Source organism: Lolium perenne, chromosome 4 (genome assembly GCF_019359855.2).
Source record: "Lolium perenne isolate Kyuss_39 chromosome 4, Kyuss_2.0, whole genome shotgun sequence".
In the NCBI taxonomy this organism is placed as follows: domain Eukaryota; kingdom Viridiplantae; phylum Streptophyta; class Magnoliopsida; order Poales; family Poaceae; genus Lolium; species Lolium perenne.
The window spans coordinates 90,883,050-90,902,433 of NC_067247.2; the positions used below are offsets into that span (position 1 = coordinate 90,883,050).

At 43.3% G+C, this 19,384-nt stretch overlaps 1 protein-coding gene and 1 long non-coding RNA gene across 2 annotated transcripts; both read left to right on the plus strand.

Moving 5' to 3' along the window:
* Window positions 1-937: 937 nt before the first annotated feature.
* On the plus strand, window positions 938-1,798 carry LOC127293281 (uncharacterized). The gene has a single exon (XM_051322860.2). The coding sequence runs from the start codon at window positions 1,075-1,077 to the stop codon at window positions 1,537-1,539; it is 465 nt and encodes a 154-aa protein (XP_051178820.1). The 5' UTR covers window positions 938-1,074; the 3' UTR covers window positions 1,540-1,798.
* Window positions 1,799-16,630: 14,832 nt separating this feature from the next.
* On the plus strand, window positions 16,631-18,506 carry LOC127293282 (uncharacterized). The gene is made up of 5 exons (XR_011744377.1): window positions 16,631-16,843; window positions 16,961-17,283; window positions 17,409-17,517; window positions 17,611-17,712; window positions 17,844-18,506. It is a non-coding gene; the product is annotated as an uncharacterized lncRNA (long non-coding RNA).
* Window positions 18,507-19,384: the final 878 nt, after the last annotated feature.

The following is a 19,384-nucleotide window of genomic DNA, read 5'->3' on the forward strand; positions in this document are numbered from 1 at the left end:
GATACAATATATCTTTTTTACTTGATGGTTTTTCTTCATTGGGGCGTTGCTGTAGAAGGTGAGGGGAAGGGGGGAAGCATGCAGATCTATTTTACTTAACCACCTTCTGCATGAAGTAAAGTAGAGGGAAAGCATGCATATACCTTTGATTGGGATTTTGGAGTAGATGGAGTTTTTGCTCCTTAGGTTGCTACCTTTTACTCAGAAACAATTCATGGAGATTTGGAGGAGAAACAAATCTGGGAGATAGAAGAGGAAGAAGGTTGGAGGAGGATGAAAGCCGGATCTGGAGTTTTTTTAGGGGAAAACCCCGATCTGGTGAGTGACCGAAGCACCCAGGTGGTCACGTGATTCCCGCGCGAGAGGTGCCCCTTTCCTCTTTTGGACGTAATTAAACAGTGCGGGAATACTTTCCTTATTTGGACCGAGGGCTGGATCAGACTAAGCAGCCCCCGGAGGCTGACTAGTCGTGTCCTCCAAAAAAAGCTCCTCAACTTTTGTATCTATATATATATCATGTTAATATACATCCAAATCTAGACAAAGTTGAGAAGCTATTTGTGAAACGGAGGGAGTATTATGTACTTTCTCCGACCCAAAAAAATCTGATCAAGTCTGTCTAGACAATGTTTTTAGTGTGTAAATACATTTGTATCTAAAAAAAAAACTAGCAGCTCTTTTTTTTGCGGAAACTCTATGGAATTTGACTAAGTTTGCAGGAGAAAATATATACATCTATGGTACCAAATCAGGACAAAACTAATACGGGTTAGGAACTGTCGTATCTCGAATTTTTCTGTGAATTTTATACTACGTCAAATGAGTTTTCACTGAACTCATGAACTGTCGCTTCCTAATGGGCCTTGTTCGGACATTCTGTGGGCTGAACCAGCCCAACCAGGCCTTGCCTAGCCTACCATCTTCCTCCCAGGTCTCCAGTATCCGCGTTCGTTCACCCCTGTTTATCGCAAACCCTCCTTCCAGCGCCGCCGCCACCACCAAGAACCTCATCGGCTCCGGTCTTACTCTCCTCGCCGCGGCGGAGGCATCCGATTCCCCACGCCACACTCTCCAATGGCTACCAAATCCCAAAAGAAGAAGAAGCTTTCCGCCGGCAACCCCTCTATCCAGGCCAAGCCCCCCACCCCCAAACAAAATCCTAATCCTCCGAAACCAACGGAGAAGCAAGCGACAACGGCGGCGGCGATGAAGCCGAAGAAGCAGAAGGAGAGCAACGAGATCGACGACATCTTCCAGGCCACCAAGCCCGACAAGAAGCGCAAGCCGCAGGAGGAAGGGGAGGTGGCCGAGGGGGACAAGAAGCCCAAGAAGAGCAGGGCCGAGGGGGCTAGCAAGAAGAGCAAGAAGGAGAGTAGGGGCAAGGGCAGTGAGCCGGGCCACGAGGAGGTTGCGCAGAAGCGGCCGCGGCGGCGCACGAATGACGGGCTCACCATTTACTCCGCGGATGAGCTCGGGTTCGGCAAGGCCGACGCCGGCGGCACCGCGCTCTGCCCCTTCGACTGCGACTGCTGCTTCTGAGCTTTCAGGGGCCACCGTAGGCCCGAGGTGACGTGATCAGGTTACATCGTTGTGGTGTGTTGTAATTCTCGGTTGATTGGATAACTATGTGGTTAGATTTGTGATCAGATGAAATGGAATTTTGGTTCTCCGCTATCCACTGTTTTACAAGAGATTCAGCTGATAGATATTTCCAGTGTAACCAGTTACTTTGCACTAGTTTTTCATGATGCTACCTAGTTCTTCTGGTAACTATTGTGAATTGGCAGCTCAATGCTAACTGGTTGGAGCATCATTAACTTGTTTAACATTGTATGCTGGAGTTGATCACGTGCACTTACTTGATATGCCTATTGATCTGAAGCTAAAAAATACCTGTGTTCTGATATCAGTATAATGCCATCAGGAGTATCTCGGCAATACATTTGCTAAATGCCAACATGAAACAGGAATGCCTGGTTCTAATGCTTGGTTGATTTGATAACTATGTGGTTAGATTTATGATCACGTGAAATGAAATTTAGGCTTTCTGCTATATGCCTACTGCCACCAGTTACTTAAGGATAGTTCACAGTTTCATGACACTGCGTAGTTGTTCTGATAACTGTCATTAATCCGCTGGCAACTCACTGCTCACTGGCTAGAGTATCAACAACTTGAACATTATATACCAGAGTTCAGTCGATCACCTTTTTTTTTTGGATTAGTTGATCACTTACTGATACGCCTATTGATCCCTAGCTAAAATACTCATGTTCTGGTATATCAATATTATGCCATCAAGAGTGTTTTGTAGCGATCCATGAGCTGAATGCTGAATGAAACACGAATGCACCTTTACTGCATATTTATGTCCAAACCCGAGTATTGTTTCAAGAGTAGAAAATGGGGCTTTGCTGGGGCTCTGTCCTCCATCACCTGAAGAGCTTGTGTCCTTATGAGGTGCAAGCCAAAGGTCCAGGACAGGCCTCATTTTCAGTAGCTATTTTACCTGGCAAGTGACATCTCAGGCTGAAAGCATGGTTGTACTGCTTGGTCGATTTGATAACTATGTGTGGCTAGATTTCTTATCAGATGAGATAAAATTTTGGCTTTCTGCTATATGCCTAGTGCGACCAGTTACTTAACGGTAGTTCATAGTTTCATGACAGTATGACACTGAGTAGTTGTTGTGGTAACTGTCATGAATTCGTTGGTACTCACTGCTCACTGGCTAGAGTATCAAGAATTCAAACATTATATACCAGAGTTCAGGTGATCATGTGCCATCACCAACTTCAATATACTAGTATAGATCACGGTCGGGGGGTTATAATGCTACCGAGAACACGGTTGCACCGAAACACCTGGGGCTCAAGGGGCATGTGTGTCAGAACTTGTCAAAAACAAAGGAGAACAAGTGACATCTCACGAGAATACACTGCCACCTTCTGAAGCTTGAGATGTGCTCATAGGTCAACTTATACTTAGTACTCCCTCTGTTCCATTCTATAGTGCCTATAGTTTTTTGACACGGAAATTAGCGTAAGAGTATTTTTTACACAAGACCCCTAGCTGAACGATTTGAGATCAACGTAAAATTTGGTAAATCCATATCTTACTAACTTACAATAACAAATTTCGGACCTAAACGATTTGGGAGCTGAACGGGGAGGGGGTAATTGAAAAAAAGCTAAGCTACAACCTTATATTCTAAAACAAATGCCAAAAATCTATAGGCACTATAGAAAGGAACGGAGGGAGTATTGCACTAGAATATTGGCTTGCCAAAGTGTCTCGGGAGCAGGAGGTAGAAGATGTCCCTATGCATCCCAACCCTACTAGCTAGTTTCTACTTGTCCCATTGTTTCTAGGTAAGCGAAGGGCTAGCTTTTAAACAAAGTGCATGGGAAAAGAGGTAGAATACATGATACATAAAGCATGTAAATACTACACTCGTTAGCAACCATTGAACCATGGGTTTGAAATGTTCAATGTTAGTATCATTTGTTGTTTACATCCTCTTCCTAGTACTACACTATCGAGTGCTTTAATGTCACTGCTCCCTCTCCTCAACAAATTGTACTCATGCATTATTGATGCTAGGTAGAGTCATCTCCAATGGTAGCCGTATTCATTATTGAACAATGGCTGGTCAATATTTATTATAGCTTAGGCCTTGGTGTGTAGTAATGTGTCATGCTTTAGGTTAATTACTTAACTTGGCATCAAGGATCTAAGATACCAGAGCCCAGAGAGTGGTAATGTGATATGCTAGTTTGCAGGTTCAGACAAGGTAACATAAACATTGTATAGTGGACCTCAGTTGATAACTTTATGACATGCCTATTAAGCAGTAAAATACATATGTTCTGGTAAAATATCAGTGTCATGGCATCAAGAGTATTTCATAGCGATACATTATCTGAATGCACGAATGAAACAAGAATGCCCTTTTACTAATGTTTGTGGATAAACCCAAGTCTTTTCTTGAGATCAACAAGTGGGGTTTTCTCCCGCATTACCTAAATAACTTGTGTCCTCATGTGGTGCATAGTAAAGGTGCCTCCTGGCATTGTTTTCAAAAGATTTTCTACCTTGCTAGTTACATCTGAAGCTGAAAGCATAGTTCAGTTTGTAACTCAAGTGTGTTGAGCAAAGATGGATCAACATTTATGGGCTGATGCTTTCCTGTAGTATTCAGTGATGCTTTGGGTGGACTGATCAACTTGACATCAATTAAGAATGTAATATATCTGAGCAGAGAAGGCTAGTGTGCTGGTTTAGATGAGGCAACTAGAGGTCATGGTCTCATGGATCAAACGTTGTGGTCATTTGTAAGGTATTTAATTAGCTAACATCCACATTAGTATGTTCATCTCTCGTTGTTAGTTCAGTGCATATGTTTAAACTTTAGTATGGATAGTTTATATTTGGTTATATGTTTATGTCTCATGAGATGATTCTTGCCATTGCTCGTTTGTTTGTGCTATGCAGATTGTAATTTGGAGATGGTCAGCAATGCATTTCAGCTTTGGTATACACTTGTAGTATGTGAGTGGGATGAGGGTTCAGAAGCCATTTTGTTTCTTAAATGGGTAAGGCCGTGAGGGAACCGACAATAGAGGCTGCAAGAGGGTGATTATATAAAATACCTTACCGATGCTAACTGGTAAGTCAATATTATGCTCATACACTAGATAAGGTGAAATTAGAGCTTTAGAACATATTGTAAAACTAAGTTGATAAGTTACAGACAAAGAGAACACCCTGCTTTACTTGGTTTGCATTCACAAAATCAAGAAATAGTTGTTTTGTAGACCCTAAACTTTGTTATGCCAGATCAGATTGGATATTAATATTGAGAATGCCATCTTGTTTATTGCTGCTTTAATAGAACTACTATGTAATGAGAGGATTCTACATTTCTAATTGGAGATGCAGTTTCTAGAGGTCCATAGTGGCCTATGCATTTCTCCATGCTTGTTCACAATTTTACAGTGAAATTTCCTCTACAATACACATGTACACTATGAGGTGGCAGTGAGTAGCTAGTGTTTTTGCCGTGTAACGCAGTTTTCTATGGTGTTAGTTATGATGTTTCTCCAGTAGTATCATTGTTGTCACAGTTCTTTGCTGCCTAGAAATGACCGACGTCCTGAGGATGCTCAACTAAATAGTGTCAGCTGTAACTAGGATGGGCTCTAAGCCTCTAACTAGAATGGCTTCTATCACATGGCGATCGATCTATTTAAGAACCAACCTCATAAACCACACCGTCTCCACTGTCACAATGAGCTTACGAAGCAACCACACGTAGCAAACTTCAACATGAACCTCTTATTCTGGAATTCCCTGCCATATAATGTTAGACCATGCATGCATATTACATCCTGGTCAAGGGACAATTACAATAATGACCCTGAGAACTCATGCCTCCAAAACACTCAGAGGGACGTGTGAGGGAATGCGTCCAATGATCCAAAGTTGAACCGTATAGTTCCATTGCACTTAGTCCCGAAGCCAGAGATGTGCTTAGAAATCAACTAACACCAAGTATTGCACAAGATCATAGGCTCGCCCAACTAACTCGTGTTATGCTCGCAAGGGAGCAGTAGGCAGAAGATGTCCCTGTGCATCCCAACCCTACTAGCTAATTTTCTGTCTGTAACAGACTAACACTGCTTCTAGGTTGGGGAAGAACTAGTCCGTGAACAAAGCACATACGAGAAGAGGTAGAATACATCGTCCCTATATAAGAAGCATGTAAACACTACACTAAAAATTGTGGGTTCGAATGTTAAATATAAGTAGCGTTTGTTGTTTTCATCCTCCTCCTAGTACTGCACAATCAAGTGCTTCAATGTCACTCCCCTCTCTTCAAAATTTCCCTTCATGCATTATTGATGCAAGGTAGGGTCATCTCCAATGGTAGCAATCTTCATTATAGGACAAAGCAGATCAAGATTTATAGGTCGGGCAGATGCTTTCTTGTAGTAATGGGATGCTTTAGGTTGACTGTAAGATATCAGAGCACTAGTAATGTTCTACCTTTCAGATTTGAATGAGGTAATAACTAAAGGTCGTTGACCAAACATTGTTAATATTTGAAGGGTAATTTTATTTACTAACTTCGACATTCCCTACTGTCCAATCATTCATTTTGTCTGGTTAATTCGGCACATATATTTGAACTTATGATTCTTTTGTATGGAGAAATCATAGTACACTAGTACTGTATATGATATCTCATAATATGATTCTTGCCATTACCCAATTTCATGCGCAATTTTGCAATTTCAAGATGGTAGGGTGCACTGTCAGCTTTGTGTACCCTTGCATGTGAGTGGGATGAGGGTTCAGAAAGCGTTTTGTTTTTCAAGTGGGTAAGAGCATCTCTAACGAGCCCGTAAATCCCCCTGGAACTGAACTTTTCTGGCAGATTTACGGGTTCGGGCCGAATGTGTCGCAAAACGGAGCCCGAAAAGATGGGCCGGCCCGTAAAAGAAGTTCAGGGGCCCGAGAAACTCCCCGCACGCCCCGTATTAAAAGGGTTCGCGGAGGGGAGTTCGGTTCGCAAACCCTACTCCCCTCCGCTGTTCCACTCCCTCCGCCGCCGCCAAGCACGTTTTCCGGCGAGCAATCCAGCGAGCCCCAGGCAGCGATCCAGACCCCGCGTCGGCGCGATGGCGTCCCGTGGCGGCTCCCAAGGCCGTGGCGCCGGATTGGGCGGCGGCGACTCGCCGCCGCGTCCGCCTGTCTTCCGCACCGAGGCGGAGCGGTGGGAATGGAAGAAGTCGGAGGGCGCGCGCAAGCGCAGCGCCCGCCGGTGGACGAACTGGGGGCTCACACCCCCAGGGAAGCTCGCTAGGTACGGCAACGCCGGCGAGAGCTCCTCGTCCGGCCATTCAAGCCGCGCACCGTGGCTCCCCGTCACGGATAGCAACGACGACGCGGACCTCGCCCCCGCGCGGTCGCCCACCATCTCCGCTGGGGACTACGTCCACGGCAGCGACGAGGAGGAGGCCGTCCTCGCGTAGACCAAGGCCGTCAGCGAGGCGGAGGCTCGCGTTCGCTTCCGCCGGGAGGAGGCGAATGCCGTTCGCCAGGTCCGAGAATACGAGGCGGCCCGCGTCAAGCGTGAAGCTCGTCCTCGACAGCGTCGGCGCCGTCTGCCGCCGACACGCTGCGCCACCACCGGCACCGCCGCGCGCGTAGGCCACTTTATAGGCCGCATTTTGCTTAGCTTAAGTAGCGCTCGTCGGTGTACCAGTACAACTATAGCTTTAATCGAACGAACTTTGTATGTTTTGATGCTCAATCGGAGCATCAATTTCATCTCGAACTATGATCATCGCCTAATTTACCCGCGCCATTTCGAATTCCGTTTTTCAGTTCCTATTTTACGGTTTCTGTTCTGCGCCACTGCCAAAATCGAACGAACTTACGTTTTCGGAAGACTGAAAACCACTTTTTCGGTTTGCACTTTTTCGGGCTCTACTAGAGATGCTCTAAGGGACTAAGCCTAAGGGGACTTAGGATAGATGCGGGAAGAGGGTGTGATGGTCACTGTAAAACCAATATTATGCTCATAAGGTGACATTGAAATTATTAAACACAGCTGATAAGATACAGACAAAAAGAACTCTGCTCTGATGGCTTGCATCCAAAAAATTGAGCAACCATTGTTTTGTGAGCCCAAACCTTCTTACAGCATGCCAAATTTTTATGCCAATATTAAGCATGCCATCTGATGTGTTGTTGCTTTAGTGTAAGCATGGGACCTGAGGTTTGCCATTCTGATATCAGTATAGTGCCGTCAGGAGTATCTCAGCAATAAATTTGCTAAATGCCAACATGAAACAAGAATGCCTAGTTCTAATGCTTGGTTGATTTGATAACTATGTGGTTAGATTTATGATCAGATGAGATGAAATTTTGGCTTTCTGCTATATGCCTAGTGCGACCAATTACTTAAGGATAGTCATAGTTTCATGACACTGCGTAGTTGTTGTGATAACTGCCGTGAATTCATTGGCAACTCACTGCTCACTGGCTTGAATATCAAGAATTTGAACATTATATACCAGAGTTCAGTTGGTCACTTACTTTTTTTTTAGATTACTTGATCAGTTACTGATAACTGTTGATCCCTAGCTAAAACACTTACTTTATGGTATGTCAATATTATGCCCTCAAGAGTGTTTTGTAGCGATCTATTAGCTTAATGCTAAATGAAACAAGATTGCACCTTTAGTACATGTTTATGGACAAACCCAAGTATTGTTTCAAGAGTAGAAAATGGGGGTTTTGCTGGGGTTTTCTCCTTCATTATCTGAAGAGCTTGTGTCCTTATGGGGTGCAAACCAAAGGTCCAGGGCCTCATATTTTCAGTATTTATTTTACCTGGTAAGTTACATCTCAGGCTGAAAGCATTGTTGTAATGCTTGGTTGATTTCATAACTATGTGGTTAGATTTCTTATCAGATGAGATGAAATTTTGGCTTTCTGCTATATGCCTTGCGCGACCAGTTACTTAAGGATAGTTCATAGTCTCATGATAGTATGACACTGCGTAGTTGTTGTGATAACTGTCATGAATTTGTTGGTAACTTGCTGCTCACTGGCTAGAGTATCAAGAATTTGAACATTATATACCAGAGTTTAGGTGATCACGTATCATCACCAACTCCATTTTAGTTGTAGATACATCCATTTTAGCATCAAGTAATATGGATCAGAGAGAGTAATAGTATTGATCTGGGTCAGGGGGTTATGATGCTACTGAGAACACAGTGTCACAGTCGCACCAAAATACCTAGGGCTCAGGTGGCATATGTGACGGAAATTGTCAAAAACAAAGGAGAACAAGTGACATCTCATGAGAACACACTGCCATCATCTGAAGCTCGAGATGTGCCCATAGGTCAACTTATACTTAGTGTTGCACTAGACTATTGGGTCACCCAAGTATCTCGGAAGCAGGAGGTAGAAGATGTCCCTATGCATCCTAACCCTATTAGCTAGTTTCTACCGGTCCCATCGTTTCTAGGTCAGCGAAAGACTAGCTTGTAAACAAAGTGCATAGGAGAAGAGGTAGAATACATGATACCTTAATATAAAGCATGTAAATACTACACTCGCTAACAACCATGGGTTTGAACTTTGAAATGTTTAATGTTAGTATCATTTGTTGTTTAGGCTGATCATAGTGGGGAGTAACTTAGACTAGTAACATATGCCATGTTACTAGTCTAGGTTACTACCTTCATAGTGGGTAGTAACTTATATGTTGTGTCATGTATTGTGTCATTTATTATGTTGTAGACTCATTTTGCCTTAATGTCACTGCTCCATCTCTTCAGCAAATTGTAGTGCATTATTGGTGCTAGGTAGGGTCATCTCCAATGGTAGCCGTATTCATTATTGAACAGTTGGTGGTCAATATTTATTGCTTGGGTCTTGGTTTGTAGTAATGGGTCATGCTTTAGGTTAACTAGTTAACTTGGCATCAATAATATAAGATACCAGAGCCCGGGGAGTGGTAAACTGGTAATGTGATATGCTAGTTTGCAGGTTCAGACGAGGTAACTAAAGGTTATGGAGCAAGCATTGTTATTCTCTGAAGGTTCATTTAACTTACTAACATAAACATTGTATAGTGGGGCTCAGTTGATAACTTCGTGATATCCCTATTAAGCGGTAAAATACACATGTTCTGGTAAAATATCAATGTCATGGCATCAAGAGTATTTCATAGCAATACATTAGCTGAATGCACGAATGAAGCAAAAATGCTATTTTACTGCATTTTTTTTTTTGGATAAACCTAAGTCTTTTCTTGAGATCAGCAAGTGGGGCTTTCTCGTGCATTACCTGAATAACTTGTGTCCTCATGTGGTGCATAGTAAAGGTGCCTTCTGGCATTGTTTTTGAAAGATCTTTTTACCTTGCAAGTTACATCTGAAGCTGGAAGCATGGTTTGACTTTGTAACTCAAGTGTGTTTAGCAAAGACGGATCAATATTTATGGGCTGGTGCTTTCCTGTAGTATTCAGTGATGCTTTGGATGGACTGGTTAACTTGACATTAAGAATGTAATTTATCTGAGCAGAGAAGGCTAGTGTGCTGGTTTAGACGAGGCTACTAGAGGTCATTGATCAAACATTGTGATCAGTTGCAAGGTATTTAACTCACTAACATCCACATTCTCTACTGTTTAATCACTGTATATGTCTGGTTAGTTCAGTGCATATTTTTAAACTTTATATTGTTTTGTATGGATAGTTTATATTAGGGTATATGTTTATGTCTCATGAGATGATTCATGCCATTGCTCGTGTGTTTGTGATATGCAGATTGTAATTTGGAGATGGTCAGCAATGCATTTCAGCTTTGGGAGTGGGACGAGGGTTCAGAAGCTGTTTTGTTTCTTAAATGGGTAAGGCCGTGAGGGAACCGACAATAGATGCTGCAAGACTGTGATTATATAAAATACCTTACCGATGCTGGTAAGTCAATGGATAAGGTGAAATTAGATCCTTAGAACATATTGTAAAACTAAGTTGATAAGTTTCAGACGAGAAAACACACTGCTTTACTTGGTTTGCATTCACAAAATCAAGCAATACTTGTTTTGTAAACCCCAAACTTTGTTACGCCAGACCAGAGTTGGATGTTAATATGGAGAATGCCATCTTGTTTATTGTTGCTTAAATAGAATTATATGTAGTAAGAGGATTCTACATTTCTAATTGGAGATGCAGTTTCTAGAGGACCATAGTGGCCTATGCATTCTCCAATCTCCATGCTTGTTCACATTTTTACAGTGAAATCTCCTCTACAATACACATGTACAGTATGAGGTGGCAGTGAGTAGCTAGTGTTTTTGCTTGGAATGGAGTTTTTGTGCTGTTAGTTATGATGTTCGTCATATAGTATCATGGTTGTCACAGTTCTTTGCTGCCTAGAAATGGCCGACGTCTTGAGGATGCTCAACTAAATAGTATTAGCTGTAACTAGGATGAGCTCTAACTAGAATGGCTTCTACCACATGGTGATTGATCTAATTAAGAACCAACCTCATATACCACACCGTCTCCACTGTCATAATTAATGAGCTTATGAAGCAACCACACGTAGCAAACTTCAACATGAACCCCTTTTTCTAAAATTCCCTGCCATACAGTATTAGAACATACGTGCATATTGCATCCTGGTCAAGGGACATTTAAAATAATGGCCAGAGGGACGTGCGAGGGAATGCGTCCCATGATCCAAACTGAACCATATAGTTAAATTCCACCTAGTTCTGAAGCCAGACGTGTGCTTAGAGATCAACTAACACCTAGTATTGCACAAGATAATAGGCTCGCCCAACTGTCTCGTGGTATGCTCGCAAGGGAGCTGTAGGCAGAAGATGTCCCTATGCATCCCAACTCTACTAGCTAATTTCTGCCTGTAGGTTGGGGAAGAACTAGTCCGTGAACACAGCACATAGGAGAAGAGGTAGAATACATCGTCCCTATATAAGAAGCATGTAAACAGTACACTCTAACAATCGTGGGTTAGAATGTTAAATATAAGTAACATTTATTTTTTACATCCTCCTCCTAGTACTACACAATCAAGTGTTTCAATGTCACTCCCCTCTCTTCAAAATTTTACTTTATGCATTATTGATGCAAGGTAGGGTCATCTCCAATGGTGGCGATCTTCATTACAGGACAAAGCAGATCAAGATTTATAGGTTGGGCAACCTCTTTCCTGTAGTAAGAGCATCTCCAGTCGTGTCCCTCAAAAAACATCCGATACGAACGATTTGGGGCACGTTTAGGACCGCGCCGAACAAAAAAAAACTAAAAATCTGTAAAAAAAAAGAGGTCCTTCCCAGCTGCGTCCCTCAAACAGTGTTGGATGCATGCATTTTAATAGAGGGGACCACACCATGTGGAAAAAGTAGGTGAGAGAAAGTGTGGGAAAAGAGAATAACACGTGGGGAGTAGGGGCTGCATGCATGCGTCCGGACGCTGTTTTTGTGTCCGGTGTCCCCGGTAGAGACTCACCAGACATAAAACAAGGCGCTATTTAGCTTTGGGGGACGCGACTGGAACGCGTTTTTCTCCATTTCTTGTCCGCTGTCCCCCGTTTTTCTCCATTTCTTGTCCGCTGTCCCCCAAACGGGGACGCGACTGGAGATGGTCTAATAGGATGCTTTAAGTTGACTGTAAGATACGAGAGCAGTAGTAAGACTAGTCACAATGGGTAGTATCATACACTAGTATCATGCACATGATACTAGTTTATGATGCCACCTCCACATTGCATAGTATCATAGTTTGATTATATTTAATTAGTTTGATTATATTTAATGTTTTATAGAATCTCAATGCAAATGTGTGTACATGATGTATTTGCTATTAATTATTTTAATTTTACGTGCTATGATACGGTATCATATTATGGTACACAGGACTCACCTTTAAAATCTATTTGTCCCAATTTAGCACTGGATTAAGGCTTGATCAGCCATTATTAGGTGCCATTGAGAATTAAATGGGCCGGTTCCTCTGATGCATGCATGATTAAGTGATTGGGCAACTCACTTCCCGAACAGACCCATGCAAATAGTGATGCTTGATGGACGCTTGCAATTGGCCGATACGACCATACCAGTACATCGTATCTTAGTTTGGTATCCAAAATTGGTCTATTTAATATGTTCTGAGATCAATCCTAGCAGCTTCTCTGTGGCCTATTTGTGATAAAACAGCAGTATTTCATTTGCACAAATGTTGTCTACTGTCAGCTCACCTGCCTGCAATATTTATCTAGAGAGCAACAAGACTGGTGAAAGAGGACAACTCTTCGAAAAACAAAGAAATACAGATTTACCAACTATAACTTGACCACTGTACAGCTCGTGATCTGCAAGTGCTACTGCTGATTAATCTGATGCACAACACATCTGGTGGGGGCTCCCGCAGCCACAGTTCATGCGTGGCGACCAACGTTGCCGATCGAGACTTCGCCGTCGCTACTGAGCTCTCCGGCGGCCGCCGAGCAACGTTGAGGCGGTTGGTAGCGAGCAGCATGCGGGAAAGGAGGAGCCGGGGCAGGACTTTTTCAGGAGAGAATGGAGGAAGGATGGACCGATGGAGCCGCATGGGATCGTTCCAGAGTTAATTTTCTTCGATAGGAGTGGCAAGAGTTGTATCGTCAGGAAGATACGATGGGGCTCTCTCTCTTCATTAACTAAGACTCCACATCAGCTCGGTGCTTGGATTAAGATACGGTACACGCTGGAGCGTTGGGGACGCCCTAAGGAGCACACAGCGCGACTAGATTTGTTTTCAATTGGCTCAAACCACTTTCATGAAAAATTAGTTCGGCCAATCGTTTCGCATCGCGGTGCAAAAACTTAGAGGCCCAATAAACCGGGACGGAGGGAGTACCACTCATCTCTCACCTCATTAATTGTTGTGCCACATCAGATTTTCTTCAACATGACATGTATGATACTACTTATGATATTTCTATTGGGGCTAGTCTAATGTGATATGGAGTTCACTACTTTTCAGATTTGGATGAGGTATTAACTAAAGGGCGTTGACCAAGTATTATTATTTGAAGGGCAATTTAATTTGCTAACTTCGACATTCCCTATCTTCATTCATTTTGTCTGGTTAATTCAGCAGATATATTTGAACTGATTCTTTTGTATGGAGAAATCGTAGTAGTCGTGTATATGGCATTTCATTGCGCAATGCAGTTTTGTGTACCCTTGCATGTGAGTGGGGTGAGGGTCCAGAAAGCCTAAGGGGACTGGGATAGATTCCGGAAGAGGGTGTGATGGTCACCGTAAAGCCAATACCATGTTCATAAGGTAACATTGAAATTATAAAACAAAGCTGAAAAGATACAGGCAAAAAGAACTCTGCTCTGCTGGCTTGCATCAACAAAATTGAGCAACCATTGTTTTGTGAGCCCAAACCTTACTACGGCATGCCAAATTTGGATGCCAATATTGAGCATGCCATCTGATGTGTTGTTGCTTTAATGTAGGCATATATGAAATGGGAGGATTCTGTATTTCTTGTTGGAAAGTGTAGTTTTAGAGGACCATAGTGGTGCATGCATTCTCCATGATACATTTTCTCGGTGAAATCGCCACTACAATAGGCATGTCGAATACTTGGTGGTGTGAGAAAGGTATCTTTTCCTTTGGCACTGGGTGCCTAATTGGCCTAATGGGCTGGATGGCTGCAGTCCCGTAAAATTTGGTTCATGCGCCTCCCCGAGAAACATATCCCACGGTATGATTGCTGCACCCCCATGGGGCTCTCACAGGCGTTTGGATTTTGGGCCGTCCGATCGAGCTGACGTGGCGCGATCTCGGCCGGCCGTTCGTCCAGGGCGCTGAGGCCCTCCCGCAGACCCACTTTTTATCCATGGGTCGTGTAAAGCCCGCCTGGCCCGGTCGTGCGAGGAGAAACGAGCGCCCCAGCCACACCCACGCCCGCGCCGCTTCGTTCTCCCTCTTCCTCGTGAGAGGCGGCGGCTGCTGCGCCTCCTCCCCCAATCCCTCGCCCGGCGGCGCCGCTCCGCCTCCCTTGCCGCCCGCCGCTCCGCGCCCCCACTCCGCGCCCGTCCTCCGCGCCCGCCCTCGTCGCCCGCCGCCGCCTCCGGCCGCCGCCTCTCGCCATCCTCCCCTTCCTCTCCCTCGCGCCCGCATCCCCGCCGCCGCACGCCTCTCTCCCTCTCCTTCTCTCCCCGCACCGCCGGTTGAGAGCGGGAGCGGCGCCGCCGCAAGTGGAACACGTCGCGAGCGCCGAGGAGAGGCGCCGCCGGTGGAGCCGCCGCAAGTGGAGCGCGGGGAGAGGCACCGCCGGTGGAGTGCGTCGCGGGCGTGGGAGCGGCGCCGCCGGTGGAGCTCGTCGCGGGCGCGGGAGCGGCGACGCTGGTAGAGCGTGCTGCGAGCGCGTGGGGGTGGCATGGGCCGCCAACGCGGGCAAGGGGTGGCGCAGTCGGCCTCCGCCGCCGCCCCTCTCCACCTCGTCGTGGTCCCAAGCTCTTCGTCCCATGGCTAGATGGAAGGTCTCAAGACCCGTGTGAGCTTCTTCTCCTTCGATTTTGTGGATCCGCTATCTCGGCTTGATTGGATTGGGATGCGGGCCGTGAGGGATTGTTTTAGTTGTTGTTTTACCTAGATTTGGTGACGGGAGTTGAGAAATCTGAGGATCTCATCTTTCTGCTGATATGCTTGAGAGCAAATGAATTCATCTGACTGTGATACTTCCGTATGAACAACATCCACTGATATTTCATATTCTCAAGGAATATAAATTCTCCCTAAATATTTGTTGAATTTTATTGGGTGGAAGGTTACTGTTGTTTGGACCATGGCATCACAGATTGCGGACTCTGATCTTGCTGCCAATTAATGGCCATGAGTTTGAGGTAAAATCCTTCTTTGCATTTCCTAATATATAAGGTCTTACGGCTAATACATTCACTTATCGATCTCTGGTAGTTTTTGTAATGACACGTCCTTATTGATATTTCAGGCCATGGTCTACTTTTGAGTATGATTAATTCTAAAAAGGATATCTTTGGTACGTTGTCACTTTAATTTTCTCCAAAAGGTATTCACTCAATCCCATAACATTGGATATTAGATGCGCTGTCTAGAATAAAAAAAATATATAACCATGTATTGAATATGTGCATCCTTTTCTCCTATTTATATGCATATACTACTGCGTATAGCACAAGGTTCTTGTGGAAATCCATTTTGTAGTTAAGCTTACTGGTTGTCTAAAAGCTAGAAAATTCTAACAATTTTAAAGCATATATATAGCGGCACACGTCCTTAAATTATGTTCCTCGGTCTGTGTGTATATCATTTGTATGTGCTTATTCACAGCTCGTGTTGTAGATAGATTGGTTCAGAGATTTATGCAAGATTATAAACTGCCATACTGCTTAGCGAAACATGGTATGAACTAATAATTTTATTATATAATGGATCATCTTCGTCTTTGTAAGCATAGATTCGACTGTGAAAAAGAAGTCACAATTGTTGTTTCGTGTTAACCTTATATGAAAGGACTTTCTTGATTGGAAACACCGTTTAGGAGCATTACGTCGCTCAGGCTCTCTCTCTGTCTATCTATCTCTGTTCTGATATCTTTTCTTCATGCAGCTTGTTGGACTCGGTGGTTATGTGCAATGGATGAACTTTTTGTGCAATCTACATTTATGGTAAGAACTAAGAAGTGCCCGCAGGATGGATTTACCACTTGTGGAGGCTTCCTTTTTAGATGGATTTACCATTAGTGGAGGCTTCCTTTTTAGATGGATTTACCACTTGTTGAATGCTGTTTATTTCTGTAGGTTAATAGGAGCTATATGAAAAGTAGATCTTACATTTTTTCGTTGTAAAATTAAATTTATGATGATGAATCAGTTGTGCTTACAGGTATTCAATTGCGTATGATTTCCCTATTGCACCGAGCTAAGGCGGATCACGCCAGCGTTGCGTCGGTGAGTCTTTTGCTGCTGCTCCTATTCCTACTCAAAGTTTTGTGTTTTTCTTGATGGATGTTGGTGGTGGAGTGCAGGGAAGAAAACATCGGCGTTCGGCGTGCTGTCTCCAGTATCGGTCTTGCCCATCAAGAGTAGGTTTGTTCTGCTGATCAAGAGCGTGGTGAGCAAGGCATTAAGGATGCCAGCAAATTGTCTCTGAGTAAATTATTGGTGAAGTTTGTGGTAGTCGGCCATGTCCTGGCAGCACCTGGGGACAAAGTATCGGCATCGGTGGTCTCGCCGGCTCCACATTGTCCTAGGTATGCTTGATTCAACCTGAACTTTTATTTTTATTATTTCAGCAACCGTCTGAAAATCTTCGGCTGTTGTGGTTTGCAAAATTTAATCTCAGTATCTTCCTATTTTTGTTTATGCAGAATTATTGGTGGAAGAAGCATCAATTTGTCCGAGCTTGACGCCGGATCTTTATTTGCTATGTCCATGCGCAGGCCACCTCTCTCGCTGCTGGTTTGCTGCCGCACTCCGTCTCTCCTCTCCTCGGTGCTCAACCCGAGGAGCGTGGGACATTGTTGTACGCCCCTTTTCCGTCCTCTGGCTGAGGTACAAGCGCAGGCGGGTCTGGCAGATGACGGCCAGGTTCTGGCTGATTGTGGGGGTGGTTGTTCTGTGGGGGTCTTTGTTCTTAGCGACAGGGAGAGGAACACCAACCTGAACGCTACAAGTTTTGATCATGGTTGAGGTGAGTTTCCAGTCAATTGGCTTCTCGGTTTCATTAGCTGATTTTGTCATGTTTCGCATTCCATCAAGGACGCATCGTATCTTGCATATGTTTGATGTTTAACCATACAATCTTACTGTTGTAAGGGCCGCTCTGTCCGTGGTCACCGGGAGAGTCATCTCCCTGGTTGTGCTCTTGCCTCAAATCGACCGGCGGATGTTAGACACAGTTTCCTGTGTTGGATCTGACAAGGAGGTGCCAACTCTCTCACCGTGTCTTTCTAACTCTAATAGATGCATCTCAATTTATAGTCCAGAAATTGATTTGTTTTTCTTGTGTGATGAGTAGGTTTGGATTGGCTCTCCTATCTTCTACATCTCCATTTATTTTCGGAAATTGATATGGGTTATCCTTATGTAATGAAACAATTTAGATTAAACATAAACTAAGGTAACTCTATTTTCACTACATCCTACCATTTGACCAAATGTATGCTTGCTCAAAATGTTCTCATTCAGATGCATGTCCGCTTCCCTTTCTCATTTTTTGTCTTATACTGTTTTGGTCTTTTGGTTGAGCAGAGATAGATACAGACCAAAGTTAAGTTGTTTGCTTGAGTAAATTAGGCAGCGGCATGGCCTCTGCCTCCTTATAGTGAGACACTGTGAAATGGAAGGTACAAGTATCTGCTAAATCTTTTATAGTGGATCCCTTTATATGTTATGTATCAACAATGTTTCCTTTTGGCAAGGTTAATAATAATTATGTGCCCCGACAAAACTGATTCATCCTCAGTTGTCTGTGCTTCAAGTCTTCTTTGAAAAATGCAAAATTCTTGTGACTGGTGGTGGATTGTGTGTTTAGGTTATATTGTGTAAAATGTAAAAATTGCAAAATCTAACGTGTGTTTAGGTTAGACTATGCTAATTCAATCATATTGGTATTCTCTGGTGTTTCGCTATGGCGGCTTGCGCCCCTTCATATTGTTGGGGCCAATGCGAATTGCATATGGTCATACTGCAATTAGTGTTGCAATCTACTTTTATTTTTGGCTTTTCACACTTCCTCACAATTTTGTGACCATCGGAGCATTGCATATGGTGGCACTGCAATCAATTATGCAGTCCACTTTATTCATGCCATTACTGTAGGTGCGTTATCAAACCGATGGAGTTGTGTTTAGACACCTTTGTTCTCTTTACGATGAGCCTATGGTACATAGATCCTGTGAACTTGGATCTTGATTGCCTTTGTTTTTGATGTTGCTAATATCAAATTCATCAGTGTGAAGTAGGCATGTAAATTTCCCCTTATGCTATATCTTTATCTGCATACATATTTCTGCATTGGTAACTTTGCTTTAGCTGAAAAAAGGCTAGCAAAGTATATTACATTCCGTTGAGAAGAAGAAAGCATATTGTTACTGTTTTACTTGTATGACTAAGCCTGGGCAACAGAGAACAACACGGACCCCTGCAACAGTTCTATTGTTTGCCATCGAACTTTATACTCTACAGTTTACACAATTTATTTCTCCTTCATCTGACCATTTATAGTAGATAAGGTTCCTACTGATGCATTACATATTTGCTAATGCAGACTTGCTACCCTTGGAATGCTGCAGAAACAAGCACACAAGGATTGCTACTGTGTTCTCTATACAATCAATACTGATTGCTGATTTCTTTCTTGATGAGATGAGCAACTCACTTGGTTCATCAAAACTGATTTTGAGGTTTCCAGGTGAAGGAGATATGCCCTAGAGGCAGTAATAAAGTGGTTATTATTTATATCTTTATGTTTATGATAAATGTTTATATATCATGCTATAATTGTATTAACCGAAACATTAGTACATGTGTGATATGTAGACAACAAAGAAGTCCCTAGTATGCCTCTTAAACTAGCTTGTTGATTAATGGATGATTAGTTTCATAATCATGAAACATTGGATGTTATTAATAACAAGGTTATATCATTATATGAATGATGTAATGGACACACCCAATTAAGCGTAGCATAAGATCTCGTCATTAAGTTATTTGCTATAAGCTTTCGATACATAGTTACCTAGTCCTTATGACCATGAGATCATGTAAATCACTTATACCGGAAAGGTACT

Coding starts and splice junctions, on each gene's coding strand:
- LOC127293281 (XM_051322860.2), top strand. CDS start 1,075: ATGGCTACCAAATCCCAAAAGAAGAAGAAGCTTTCCGCCGGCAACCCC.